General features: G+C 39.7%; 1 protein-coding gene across 8 annotated transcripts in view; it reads right to left on the bottom strand.

Moving 5' to 3' along the window:
* MCF2L2 (MCF.2 cell line derived transforming sequence-like 2) overlaps positions 1–13,593 on the bottom strand; it is a 230,930-nt gene that overhangs the window by 15,277 nt on the left and 202,060 nt on the right. For all 8 annotated transcript variants that reach the window (XM_058556251.1, XM_058556257.1, XM_058556258.1 and 5 more), the window contains 3 exons: positions 6,787–7,002; positions 5,795–5,887; positions 5,544–5,622 (listed from right to left, as the gene is read on the bottom strand). In XM_058556251.1, the coding sequence (XP_058412234.1) occupies positions 5,544–5,622; positions 5,795–5,887; positions 6,787–7,002 (388 nt within the window). The remainder of the gene's footprint in view (positions 1–5,543; positions 5,623–5,794; positions 5,888–6,786; positions 7,003–13,593) is intronic.

Here is a 13,593-nt window from a genome sequence, read left to right as displayed (position 1 = left end):
TAGGGAAAAGCAAATTAAAACCACAATGACATACTACTACACACCCATTAGAAAGCTTAAAATTAAAAAGACTGACAAAACCAAGCATTGGTGAGGATGCAGAGCAAGTGGAACTCTCATATACTGCTGTGGGAATATAAGATGATATAACCACCTCAGAGAATAGTTTAGTAATTTCTTAGAAAGTTAAACATGCACCTGCCATACGGCCTAATCATTACACGCTTAGGTATTTACCCAAGAGAAATGAAAACATATGTCCACAAGAAGACTTGTACTCATTCATAGCAGCATTATTCAAAATAGCCCAAAAGAGTGGAATAAAACTGAAATATTTTAAACAGGTAAATGGATAAAGAAATTTGGGTATATCTAGACAATGGAATACTACACAGCAATTAAAAGGAATATACTATTGCTACATAAAGCAACATGAATGAATCTCAAAATAATTATGCTGAGTGACAGAAACCAGACCAAAAAAATTACATGCTATATGATTCTCTTTATGGAGTTCTAGAAAATTCAAACTAATCTAAAGTAACAGAAAGATCAGTGATCACCTGGGGAGCAGTAGAGGGAGAGGGAAAGGCAAGAGAAAGGTAATAAAAAGGGTCATGAGGAACCTTTTGGGGGTGACAGATGTGTTCATTATCTTGATTGTGGTGATGCTTACATAGGTATGTACATATGTCAAAACTTATAAAATTGTACACTTTAAATAGGTACAGTTTATTATGACAATTATACCTCAATAAAGATATTTTAAAAATAGTAATTTAAGGCCTCTGTCTAGAAACCTTAATAAGCTAAAATGCATATTCCCAGGCATTAACTTTAGCTTTCCTAATTCCATAGTTCTATCATAGGACCCAGAAATTGGCATTTCTAACAAGCCCTTCAAGTAATTATAATGCAGGTTGTCCCTAAACCACCTTTTGTGAACCTTTTGTGAAACACTGCTCTAGGGAAGCTTATTGTGCATTTTCCTACCAAATATCTCTGCTGTTATGAGGATCTTTGAAAAAATAAATGCGAAAGGGTAAAGCTTACTCAAAGATGATTTTTAATTATTGAAAAGAGTACAGGGCCGACCCCATGGCTTAGCGGTTAAGTGCGCGCGCTCCACTGCTGGCGGCCCGGGTTAGCATCCCAGGCGCGCACCAATGCACCGCTTCTCTGACCATGCTGAGGCCGTGTCCCACATACAGCAACTAGAAGGATGTGCAACTATGACATACAACTATCTACTGGGGCTTTGGGGAAAAATAAATAAATAAATAAATAAATAAATATTATTAAAAAAAAAGAAAGAAAATAAAAGAGTACAGCGAGTGACATCTGTGAAAATGGTGCAGAAAAAAATCCCTCCAAAAATTCTCTCCTCCATGAAAGCATGAAAGAAAAACTGGCAAAAATAGTCAGAAACAATATTTTCAGAACACTGGAAATTAAACAAAGGCTTACAGCAATCAGGACAGCATTTATTCAAGAAAAATGGCTGAATATCAGTATGAAAAGTGAGCTTTATGGTGTTTTAGTTGCCCTATTCCTATCCTCCCCCTCCTTCTTGGTGGTAGCCTTAGAAACCAACAGCCTGTGATCATGGTGAAAAGTAGCAATCTGGAAGCCATAGGAGGGGGCAGAACAGGGTTGGAGCTCCTTCCAGTCTCATTCCCAGAGAACTGTCATTATTTGACTTCTCTGGGGGTTCTTTGGAATATTCCACTTGTGAGGCTGTCTTTATTAGACCTGATTCAGAGCTTGCCCAGTGTGAAAAGCTTTTTTTCCAGGGACATTTGTAGAAAATGACTAGAGGCAATGGTTTAACTTCTTAGCTGCCCGAGGCATTGGATAATAAATAGGCCAAAAATAGGCTAATCAAAGTTTAAAAGAAAAAGCTTGGGAATGAGATGCCCATAGTGGCTTTGAAAAGCTCCAAAATATCCCTGGGAGTCTAGAAGGCTACGTGCACATGCCTAGGGCTGTGTGCAGGCTGAGGAAAGATCTGATAAGGCCTTATGCTCTCACCTCTGGCTGATCTTGAGACTCTGCACCAACAGGAAGTGAAGCCTAAGGTGAAATTGTCACCTGCCTGGCTGAGTGTTGAAGATGTGCCCCAATATCCATACAGAGCCCATTCGCAAAGACTAGAATATTTATTTCTTTCAGGTGTTTAAGGAAATCTCTGCCTAGTCATTAACTAAGCAGAGACTTCAGTGGCCACACATGACAATGAATACAGATTTTACAGAATTAGTTCAGAAAAGTAACTAAACAAACAACAACAAAAACAACAAACACTAACAACAACAAACACTGGATATGGAGGAGAATCTGATTTTCAGAGTTGCCACATTATGTTATTTAAAATGTCCCATTTTCGATAGAAAATTATGAGACATGCAAAAAAAAAACCAAGAAAGTATGGCCCATATGCATAAAAAAAAGAAAGCAGTCAATAGAAATTGTCCCTGAGGAAGCCAAGATATTGGACTTCCTAGACCAAGACTTTAAATCAGCTATTTAAAAAATGTTCAGAGTTAAAGGATCGTATATAAAGAACTAAAGGAGAGTATGAGAACAAACTCATCAAATAGAGAATATAATAAAGAGAGAGAAATTATATTTAAAAAGGGCCAAATAGAAATTCTGGGTTGAAAAGTATAATAAATGAAATGAAAAATTCACTAGAGTGGCTCAATAGCATATTAGAGCAGGCAGAAGAAAGAAACCAGAGAACTTAGATATAGGTCAATTGAAACTACCTAGTTTGAAGAAGAGAAAGAAAAAGAATGGAAAAACAATGAACAGAGCCTTAAAGACCTGTAGGACACCATCAAGCATACCAACATACACATAATGGGAGTCCCAGAAGGTGAAGAGAGAAACAAAGGTGCTGAAAGAATACTTAACGAAATAATGACCAAAGAAATAATGACAAAAGACTTCCTAAATTTTATGAAAAACACTAATCTATACCTTCAAGATGATCTACAAACTCTAACAAATATACATTCAAAGAGTTCCACACCTAGACATATCATAATCAAACTGTCAAAAACAAAGAAAGAATCTGGGAAGCAGTGAGAGAAAAGTAACTTGTCACATGCAAGGAATCTTCAATAAGATTAATAGCTGATTTCTTATCAGAAATTATGGAGGCCACAAAATAGTGGGATGACATATTCAAAGTGCTTAAAGAAAAAGACTGTCAACCAAGAATTCTATATCTATTGCCAATTGATTGTCAACAAGGGTGCTGTCTTAGTCAGTTTGGGCTGCTGTAACAAAGTACCACAGACTGGGTGGCTTATAAACAACAGAAATTTATTCCTCACAGTTCTGGAGGCTGGAAGTCTGAGATCAGGGTGCCAGCATGGTCGAGTTCTGATAAGGGCCCTCTTCTGGGTTCAGATTGCTGACTTCTCATTGTATCCTCACATAGCAGAGAGCAGAAAGAGAAAGCAACCTCTCTTGTGGCACTTATAAAGTCACTAATTCCCTTCATGAGGGCTGCACCCTCATGACCTCATCTATTCCTAATTACTTCCCAAAGGCTTCACTTCCTAATATCAATACAGTGAGCGGTAAAGTTTCAACACATGAATTTTGGGGGAACACAAACATTGTTACGGCACTTGAGTCCTTACCAAGTGCCAAGATCATTCAGTGGGGGAAAGAACAGTCTTTTCAACAAACGGCTCATGGACAACAAGACATCCACATATGAAAGAGTGAATTTAAACACCTAATTCACTCCATATACAAAATTAACTCAAAATAGATCAAAGACCTAAATGTAAGAGTTAAAACTAAATTCTAAGAAGAAAGCATAGGTGTAAATCTTTATAACCTTGGACTAGGAAATGGTTTCTTCGCTATGACACCAAAGCATAAGCAACCAAAGAAAAAGTAGATAAATTAGACTTCATCTAAATTAAAAACTTTTGTGCTTCAAAAGATATCATCAAGAAAGTGAAAAGACAACCCACAGAATGGGAAAAATATTTACAAATCATATATCTGATAAGAGTCTAGTATCCAGAATATATAAATAATTTTTACAACTCAACTATGAAGAGACAAATAACCTAATTAAAAATGGGCAAAGAAGTTGAATAGACAGCTCTTCAAAGAAAATGTACAAATGACCAATAAGCACAAGAAAAGATGCTCAACATCATTAGCATTAGAGAAATGCAAATCAAAACCACAATAAGCTACCACTTCACACCCACTAGGATGGCTATAATAAAAAAAGGATATTAACAAATATTGGTGAGGAAGGGGAGAAAATAGAACCCTCATACATTGTGGTGGGAATGAGAAATGGTGCTACTACTTTGGAAAACCATTTGTAAATTCCTCAGAAAGTTAACACAGAGTTACCATATGGTTCAGCAATTTATATATATATATCTCAGAGAATTGGAAATATAGGTTCACACAAAAACTTGTGCACAAGTTTCCATAGCAGTATTATTCACAATATCCAAAAAGTGGAAACAAGCCAAATATCCATCAACTGATGAATGGATAAACAAATATGCTATATCTATACAATGCATTATTATTCAGCCATGAAAAGGAATGAAGTACTCATATATGCTATAACATGGATGAACACTGAAAAAATTATGCTGAGTGATAGAAATTAGACAGCAAGTGCCACATTTTATATGATTCCATTTATATAAAATGTCCAGAATAAGAAAGTCCATAGATGAGCCAGCCCTGACGGCCTAGTGGTTAAAGTTCAGTGTGCTCCACTTCAGTGGCCTGGCTTCAGTTCCCGGGTGCGAAACCATACCACTCGTCTATCAGTAGCCATGCTGTGGTGACGGCTCACATAGAAGTACTAGGAGGACCTACAACTAGAATATACAACTACATACTGGGGCTTTGGGGAGGAAAAAAAAGAAAGAGAGGAAGATTGGCAACAGATGTTAGCTCAGGGCAAATCTTTCCTAGGGGGAAAAAAACATCCAGAGAGACAGAAAGTAGATTACTGGTTGCCAGGGGCCAGGGGGAGACAGAAGATGGGGAATGATTGCTAATGGGTACAGGGTTTTTTGGAGAGGGTGATGAAAATGTTATGGAATTAGTTAGTGGTAATGATTGTACAACCTTGTGAATAGACTAAAACCCACTGAACTCTACACTTTAAGAGAATAAATTTTATGGTATATTAATTATATCTTAACTGAAAAAAAAGCAGTATAGATTCTGAAAGTAGTATTGGCTATTTAAATCTCCAGTAACATTTTCTTGGGTAGCTCTAGGATTTTGGATTGAGAAAGTTGATCTTGGCAATTCGGTATGTGGGAGGAACACAACTAAAAGGGACACACCCACACACAACCACAAAAAATCCCACACAATCTAAAGCAAGCACAGATGCTTCCAAGGCCTATGAAAATGTGGCCACAGTTATTTTCCCGGCAAACCATTTTCTTTAACAATATACCCAATCTGCACACCCACCACAAAGTTGGAAACAGTATAATTCTCCAGACTAAAGTCAGCACGGGTAAACCTACCTTTAGTATTGTTTTGTTGTTCCATCAATAATTTACTTATTTCTGAAAACCAACAATCTCTGATTTCTTTTGAAGCTGCCTACAATTACAAATAAGAAAATACTATGAGTATCAGACCACCTGGATTAATTGCACAGGGCTTTTATTCTCCGGGTGGCCTTTAGAACAACGAGGTAGAAAACAGTTGTCAAGTTGTGGGAACGCACCAGGGAAAGGGTAGAGGACACCTGTGCGGAAGGCCTCAGCTTTACCTGCAGCACGTATTTCTCAAGTCCATTTCGGTTGGCAATTTCAAACTTTCTGTTGCTCCCCCTTCCAAGCTGGCGAATTGAAAGTGTCAGCAACTATCGTAAAGAAAGAAGAGAAATGCTCTATACCATCATTTTCTGATTTTAAACTTGTCCCTGTCTGCCACTCTCATCCTTTCTACCCTTGATAGCTCTCTTCTTCCATCTTCCTTCTAAGTGTTTTGCTGTCCTCTGTTAACAGCCCCAAAAGCAGCGTAAAACACAATCTGGCACAGGGTCATCTGTCTTGTCTATTTCAGAGGACTACACACACTATATCTTTCCATATGCAGAGCTGTAGCCCTCAACCTTTAGGGGAAGAGATCATCTCTCCTTTAACATCTAAGTACTTCACAAATCTTTACACAACAGTAACTAAATTAGTATCCATTAAGAAACATAAATAACAAAAGTTACTATGAATAAATTAACTTTAATCACAAGAGTACAAGTGTGTGTGTGTGTGTCTCACCTCTAGCTATGAAATATTTCCTACACAGGCGAGAGACAATGCTTGGTGTGGTCAGGGGTTCCCAGACCCCCTGGGTCAGGATGCTGCCTACACTTGTATGCAAAGATGCACGGTTGAGGAGGGCAAGCCAAAGATGAAATCTGGCCCATGCTCCATGCTCTAATCACCAAGTCTTTCACTATTCTGGCTGGAGGAAAGAGAGTACTTTTTCTAATTAGTTTGTCCAGACAGGCTGCCATATGGTCCCTTTTCTCTACCCGGCACAAAGGCACCTCTGTGCCAGCCCTAGTCCTATCTGGTGACTGATTACAAGCCCTGATTCTGGAGTCAGACAGGCCTGGGTATGGATTCTAGCTCTGCTGTGTGGCATTTGGCAAGTTAACCCACCTCTCTAAGCTTCAGTTTCCTTCTCTGTAAAATAAGGATGACAATATCTCTCTCCACAGGGGTGTGCTGACTCTCATGTGCAATAGGACCCCTTTACCTTCATAGACTTCTTAAAGCTGTAATGAGGAGACAGGCCCTGGTCACTGGGCTCCATTCGTATCTTACAGAACACTATTCCCCTTTCAAATAGATAGATTTGCCTCCGGCTGGGCTTAAATCGAATAAAATCCTTCATCTTATAACCATCCTTGTGAGCTGTCCAGACGTTGAAGGAGTCATTCATCAACAACTTGCCCAGTTTTCCAATGTCATCCTTTTGGAAACACAGACACACAAAAACAAGCTGTTAAATTACTTGACAAGGAAAGAACTCTGAGGGGTCTGTTCTCAAATGATAAAGCATGCTTATTTGAATTTTTCAATCTTAAAAGTGCCACTCACTTTTAAGTGCTAATCTGTCACTAAATCAAAATTATAATTTTGTGAGCTTCACTGAACACGGCACCATTTGGTTCTGTGAGGAAAGAGTTCAGTTGTGTAAGGTAATAAACATAAAGCATGTTGGAAATGCCTGAACTAAAGATATTGGTAGTCTGATATTTTTGTCTTGTAATTAATGTTAGCTAGCAGAATTCCATTTCCTCTTCTCTGTTTTTGATCCATGACAGTCTACTTAAAAAGGGCAAGAAATCAACATTTTAATTATGTTTAGGAGAGAGAGAATTTTTGTTGCATTATGGACCTATGATGATCCACGTGTTCCATCTGCATCCTGACATCTGCTTCAGGTATATGAGAACACGAGATTTGTTCTGAAAGGAGAAAGACTAGTACAACCTAATCTTCATGACATTGTAATGGAAATGGTTATTACCTTCAACTCTGCCGTTTTCCGAGTGAGTGGACAGTGCAAAGATGACAAAATTTTTTAAAAGTCTGTCTGGCTCCAGGGCACGTCCTATGATGCCTCTCCCTCCACCAGCCAGCCCACTTTTCTCATCTGTTTGGTTGTCTAGGAATATTGTATTTTATCTGGTATCTTTCAAAAATTAGAACACTTAAAGCAGATAATCAAGAATTTACTTCCCTGAATCAAAACACCAAAAGGAGAAAATTATTTGAACAGGACGAGGACAGAGAAATTTCCCTAAGTTATATCTAGCTGAGATAAATCCCTATGATTTCTTCAAGTTAATACTAGAAATATGTAGATTATTTATCATTGATTGGGCATTGTTATAATTTATTGTTTACGTTGAGCAAAACACGAATATCTTTTTGAAAATAATTGACCGTACTTCTGAAATTCTAAAATAAAAACTTTGAGAGCAATAAACTAGTCATTTCTTTTTTTTTTTTTAATTTATTTATTCTTTCCCCCAAAGCCCCAGTAGATAATTGTATGTCATAGCTGCACATCTTTCTAGTTGCTGTATGTGGGACGCGGCCTCAGCATGGTCGGAGAAGCTGTGCATTGGTGCGCGCCCGGGATGTGAACCCAGGCCGCCAGCAGCAGAGCGCACGCACTTAACCGCTAAGCCACGGGGCCGGCCCAAAACTAGTCATTTCTATGGCGCTCGTGGCATATTTCTGTGCTATTTTTCTCTTTTTGCTTTGTAAAATTTACATATGTAAACTGTAGTAAGTGAAACCCATATTGAGGAATAAAGACCCCCAGTCATAAGGCCTTCTCTCCTCACAGCATGACGTTCCTGGTCTAGGTTACACAGGCTCAGCTTGACCAGGCTCCAAGACAGATGGGTGAAGGGTCCATTAGGACCCTTGAGAAGTTTTTCACTTTATCCACATCCTTGCAGGAGCTACTCAAATGTAACCACTCCAGCCCCCAGTGATTGCTTTCTCCCTTAAACCCATTCAATTTGTGCTATATAGACACAAATAGTGCAGGAAACATGTTTTAGTCAAGGCAACAGGCAAAAATAGGTGCTTAATTTTGCCACATGAACAATTGTAATTGGTAGTTTCTATTTTGAAATGTATTTATATTCCACCTCATTTCAAAAATTTGATACATCTTATAAAACCATATACATTATAGGCAGACAGAAAACAACGGAGGAAATTAGGGTGAAGAAAAAAATAGAGATTAAAAAAAAGTCAGATGAAGAGGTTGTACACGAAATCCATACAATAAAGCCATGTAAACGTGCTACAGGCTTCTAGGAAGCAGTACAGAGGGAAGCATGGTGAGATATATGACTCATTTGTCCAAAGACCTACCCAAACCAGTTGCTCAGGAAAAGCAAAGCAATTCCTGTTAATAAGATGTGAGAGAAATTTCTCCCATGGCTCCTCATAAAGGGTCCCTGAGTCAAAACCTGAGCACATCCCACAATAGATAGATGACTGGATTTCAGCCAAAGCTGTTTCTAAGAACACGTTTGGAGAATGTGGAGGCATCACTTCACAGGCACAGCTGTAAAAGCAATTCTAAAAGAGGTCAGAACAATGGAGGAGTAGGGAACAAGTCCAGGTGTACACTCTCTGACGACCTGCAGAGGGCTGGGCGATGTTAGCCAAGGTGTCCGCCAAGGCCACAGGCTGCAGAGGAAACAGTCCTGTCCATGGCCCTGATGAAGAGGCAACCTTGGGCAGCAATTAAGAAGGTGAATCACCAGAAACAATGAGGAAGAGGAAAAGACAACGATGGAGGGAAAGAACCACTCTGTGGGTGGTGAGAGGAGGGGACAGCAGGTATGTAGACGTACTGGCACATATAGGCAGAGTACATAGGTTAGAACCCCACCTCCCTCCCAGACTAAGGCCCCAGAGCTGCTAGAGATCCTGGAATTTTCCAGTTCCCACCTCTGTGAGCACAGCTCTGTCATTGTCCTACTTTCCCAAGGCTCTCTGGTCAGCTTTTCCAGTAAGCCTGTCATCCCTGGAGGTCACTGGAGGCAACTGCTGAGTCTTCTGAATCCAGATGAAACAGATGAGCTGCATATCCTCCAGGTCATCTTGCATGAACTTTCTCAAGACCACACTCGCAATGGGATTCAACATCTCCATGCTCAAAGCCAATCCTCTAGTGGCACATGCCCTGTACAGTGCTAATGAAGGGCAGGAGCATGTACGTTACCATCAGCCAGGACACGTGCCTGTGTGGATGCTACTTCACCTCCCAGTGGAAGCAGGCAGGGGAATTCTTCAGAGTAGGACCCGGGATGACCTGTGGCCGTCTTTTCAACCATAAGTATCCTTTCTTTCCAATTAGACTCTAGTTGGTCTCAAGGCCAGAGACCACATACACAACCTCTTGCAGATACTTGTCCCCTAGGAAGTATTTATTGGCATTTAGTGAGTGCTGGGAGCGGGGGGACGTGAAGCTAAATGCTCAGCACTGTGAGGGAGCTAATGCAGTGATGCCCCTGTACTGGGTTGAATAGCATCTCCCCAAATACTCACGTCCACCTGGAACCTCAGAATGTGACCTTGTTTGGAAATAGGGTCTTTGCAGATGTAATTCATTAAAATGAGGTTACACTGGATTAGAGTGGGCCCTAATCCAATGACTGGTGTCCTTATAAGAAGAGAAAACAGAGCCACACACATAGAGAAGACAGTTATGTGAAGATAAAGGCAGAAATTGGAGAGATGCAGCTGTAAGCTAAGCATCGCCAGCAACTACTGGAAGACAGGAGAGAGGTAGGGAAGAATTCTTTCCTAGAACCTTCAGAGGGAGCATGGGCCTGCTCAAGCTCTGAAAACAGCTTGATTTTGAACTTCTAGCCTCCAGAACTGTGAAAGAATAAATTTCTGTGGTTTTAAGCCATCCAGTCTGTGGTACTTTGCTATGGTAGCTCCAGGAAATGAATAAACCCCCAACCAGTTTTTCCACCAGTGACATTAATAGTGTGGCCCTCACTCTGGTGTGTTGAAGAATCTGACGGATGTGAGCTCAGAGACAGAACAGGGGCTACCCAAACAAATAAGCAAGTGGAAAGTCAGATGGCCTCCTCCATACGGGAAATGACGGCACAAATAAACCAGTAAATGCTACCAGTTTCATGTGTGGACATTTTGTAGGTAAGAGGTCTGATACGAGAATTTCAAATGTGACCACATCGGCCAAATGAAGAATCTGGCTGAGAGAGAATCTAGTGGAGCCAGCCTCCAGAAAGAGACCCCTTTTGGGTGCTCAGGTTTTCTTTCCTGACAGGGACAGCGAATGTGACAGAGCTGTATACTTCTTGCACAAAGAAGCAGGAAACATTTGGATAAAGGAATTAGCACAAAACCTTGTCCAGAAATGAAAAGCAGAAGCTGCGAGACAGAGGAGCCCATGATTACAGTCGCCAGAAGCAAAGGGGTTCCTTCCTTTCCAGCCTGATCAAGAACCCAAATAAGTCACTCCTCAGGCCCTTTATTCAGCATCTACCAGGTGCCAGGCACTGTGCAAGGTGCCTTAATTATGATTTAATCCTCGTTTATTCCTCACAACCACCCTTTGACATAGGTGTTGTGAGTGTGGGGAGATGTACAAGGCAATTCCATTGAGTCATTAAGATTATTTACTCAGCCTTACCTCTGCAGCCAACACTATGGTAAGAAAAGTGGGAGCTAAAGTAGAAATAAAACACCTGGCCCTAGCCCACAATAAAAATACCTCTTTTATTTAATTATGCAAATTTGTTCCAGGAAATATAAATGTTTCATTCAAACTTTACTATTCAACTTTGGAACTTGTTCCTAGCAAGTCAAGATTTAAAAGAACTCTAAATGCATCTCTATTTTATCTATCTTTATTTTAGAGGGGAAACCTTTCTTGTGTGTGTGGACATAGAGGGACGACAATTACATCTCAGTGTTCCACAAAACAAACTTTCTTTTAAAAATAATTTTTTAAGCTTCTGTGATGAAATTAAACCAAGAATTGAGTGTATGCAACAAGGAGAAAAATGTAAATATCAGAAGGGAATTTTTTCTAATTGTTTTAATTATGAATTCATCCACTCAAGTTCAATGTCTTTTCTTTACAAAACCAAGTTAATACTGGATGTCAAGTAGAGAAACTAAGAGGTTAAGTTCTGGATTCATCCATCCATCCAGCATATGATTGTAAACACCCTGTGATAAAGTTCTACAAAAAAGCTGAGGCAAAGAATCTCAGAATCATTAGATCTGAGTTAGTAGTAGTGGAGTTGTTAGTAAACTCTAAAGAGAATCAGATGAAAAATGTGTCGAGAGGACGGCACCTGGATAGGGAGTTAGGAGATCAAGAAATAGTCAAGCTGACGTCCATGTGATCTTGGGCGAGTTAACTCTTCCTTCCATGGATCTGTCGCTGAATCAGAAAGTTGAAAATTCCAATGCCTGCTCCTTCATAAGTCAATAGGATTATACAAAGCTGTCAGGATAAATTAGCCAATGTACGAGATGTAAAGCAAGTTAAAATCTTAGCAAAAAAGAAACCATAAAGTGTATGTCAAAGTGCAATTCTGAAAATGCAAGGGGGAAAAAAAGTTTTTTGCATTTGGTGTAAAATCTCTAAAATTTTATAAACTGGTTCATCTATTTGCACATAAACTGGCTTGGAATGAAATTAGAGTGGATTGCTATTTACCCACGTTTTAATCATTCTTTTCTCATAACTTCCTCCTTCTATGTTACCTACACTCAGAATAATAGCTGGGAGGTTCCTGCCCTGAAACATTCATTGATTCAAGATGTTCATTTGATTCAGGGAAATGGATATCTAACAGGGGTAGCTGACATGGGGTCAAAGATACAAAGATACCCCAAAATGATTAAACAAATTGTTCCCTTGACTTTCCTTAGCTGAAGAAGGAAAAAAATTATTACTAAGAAAACGATCTCCTCTCACACACACCCTGTGCTTCATGAATACCTTCTTAAATCATGCATCAGTAGTAAGCAGAGAGCACCCCGGGGGCCCCAGGGGATAGTAACAGCATCGCTCACTGCCAGGATCACGGCAAACCCAGTAGGGCTGTTTCCAAGGTGCTGGCCAGAGAAATACCAGGAGGGGAGGACATAAAAGGATCACAGTTTTTTTGCCCCTAATTAATTTGTATGGTTTGATTTATGACAAGGAAAGAAAAGAATGGTCATTTCATCTGCTCAGACCTCAATAAACAGTTGTTAAAACCAGGTAAAAATGAGAAGGAAAAAAAGAGAAAGAAAGTATCTGTTTGAAGTGTAATTCTCAGAATGCTTGATCCCTGTGTGGTAGGCAGAATAATAGCCTCCCTAAGAGGTCCACATGTCATTCCCTGGAATCTGAGAATATGTCAGGTTACATGACAAATGGGAATTAAGGTTGCAGATGGAATTAACGTTGTTAATCAGCTGACTTTGAGATGAGATTATCATGGATTATCTAGGTGGGTCCACTGTAATCACAAGAGTCCTTACAAGTGGAAAAGAAGCAGAAAAGAAGGTCAGAGTGATCTGGTCAATGCGAGAAGAGTTCAACCCACTGTTGCTGGCTTAGAAGATGTAGGCAGAGGCTATGAGCTAAGGAATGTGAGTGGTCTTTTTAAGCTGGAAAAGGCAAGGAACAGATTCTCTCCTAGAGCCTCCAAAAACGAAGGCAGACACCATGATTTTAGCCAGGTGAGACTGTGTTGTACTTCTGCCCCATGGAACCATGAGATAATAAATTTGTGCTGTTCCAAGCCACCAAGCTTGTGGTAATTTGTTAATAAATTTGTTAATAAATTTGTTAATAATTTGTTAATAACTAATTTTTTAATAACTAATTTGTTAATAAACTAATACACCTGAGTCAAAATCTAGAGTACTTCACAGTGAAAACCAGCTGAATATTAATTATGTCCCAGGCCCCAGGAGATCATACAGTTATAGAGGATGGTTGGCTTGGAATGGCTGGGACTAGCCTGCTCAGGATTAACCCCGACGC

This window comes from Diceros bicornis, chromosome 15 (assembly GCF_020826845.1).
Source record: "Diceros bicornis minor isolate mBicDic1 chromosome 15, mDicBic1.mat.cur, whole genome shotgun sequence".
NCBI classification, from domain to species: domain Eukaryota; kingdom Metazoa; phylum Chordata; class Mammalia; order Perissodactyla; family Rhinocerotidae; genus Diceros; species Diceros bicornis.
The sequence above is the reverse complement of the archived record's forward strand: the minus strand, read 5'-3'. Positions and strand labels throughout refer to the sequence as shown.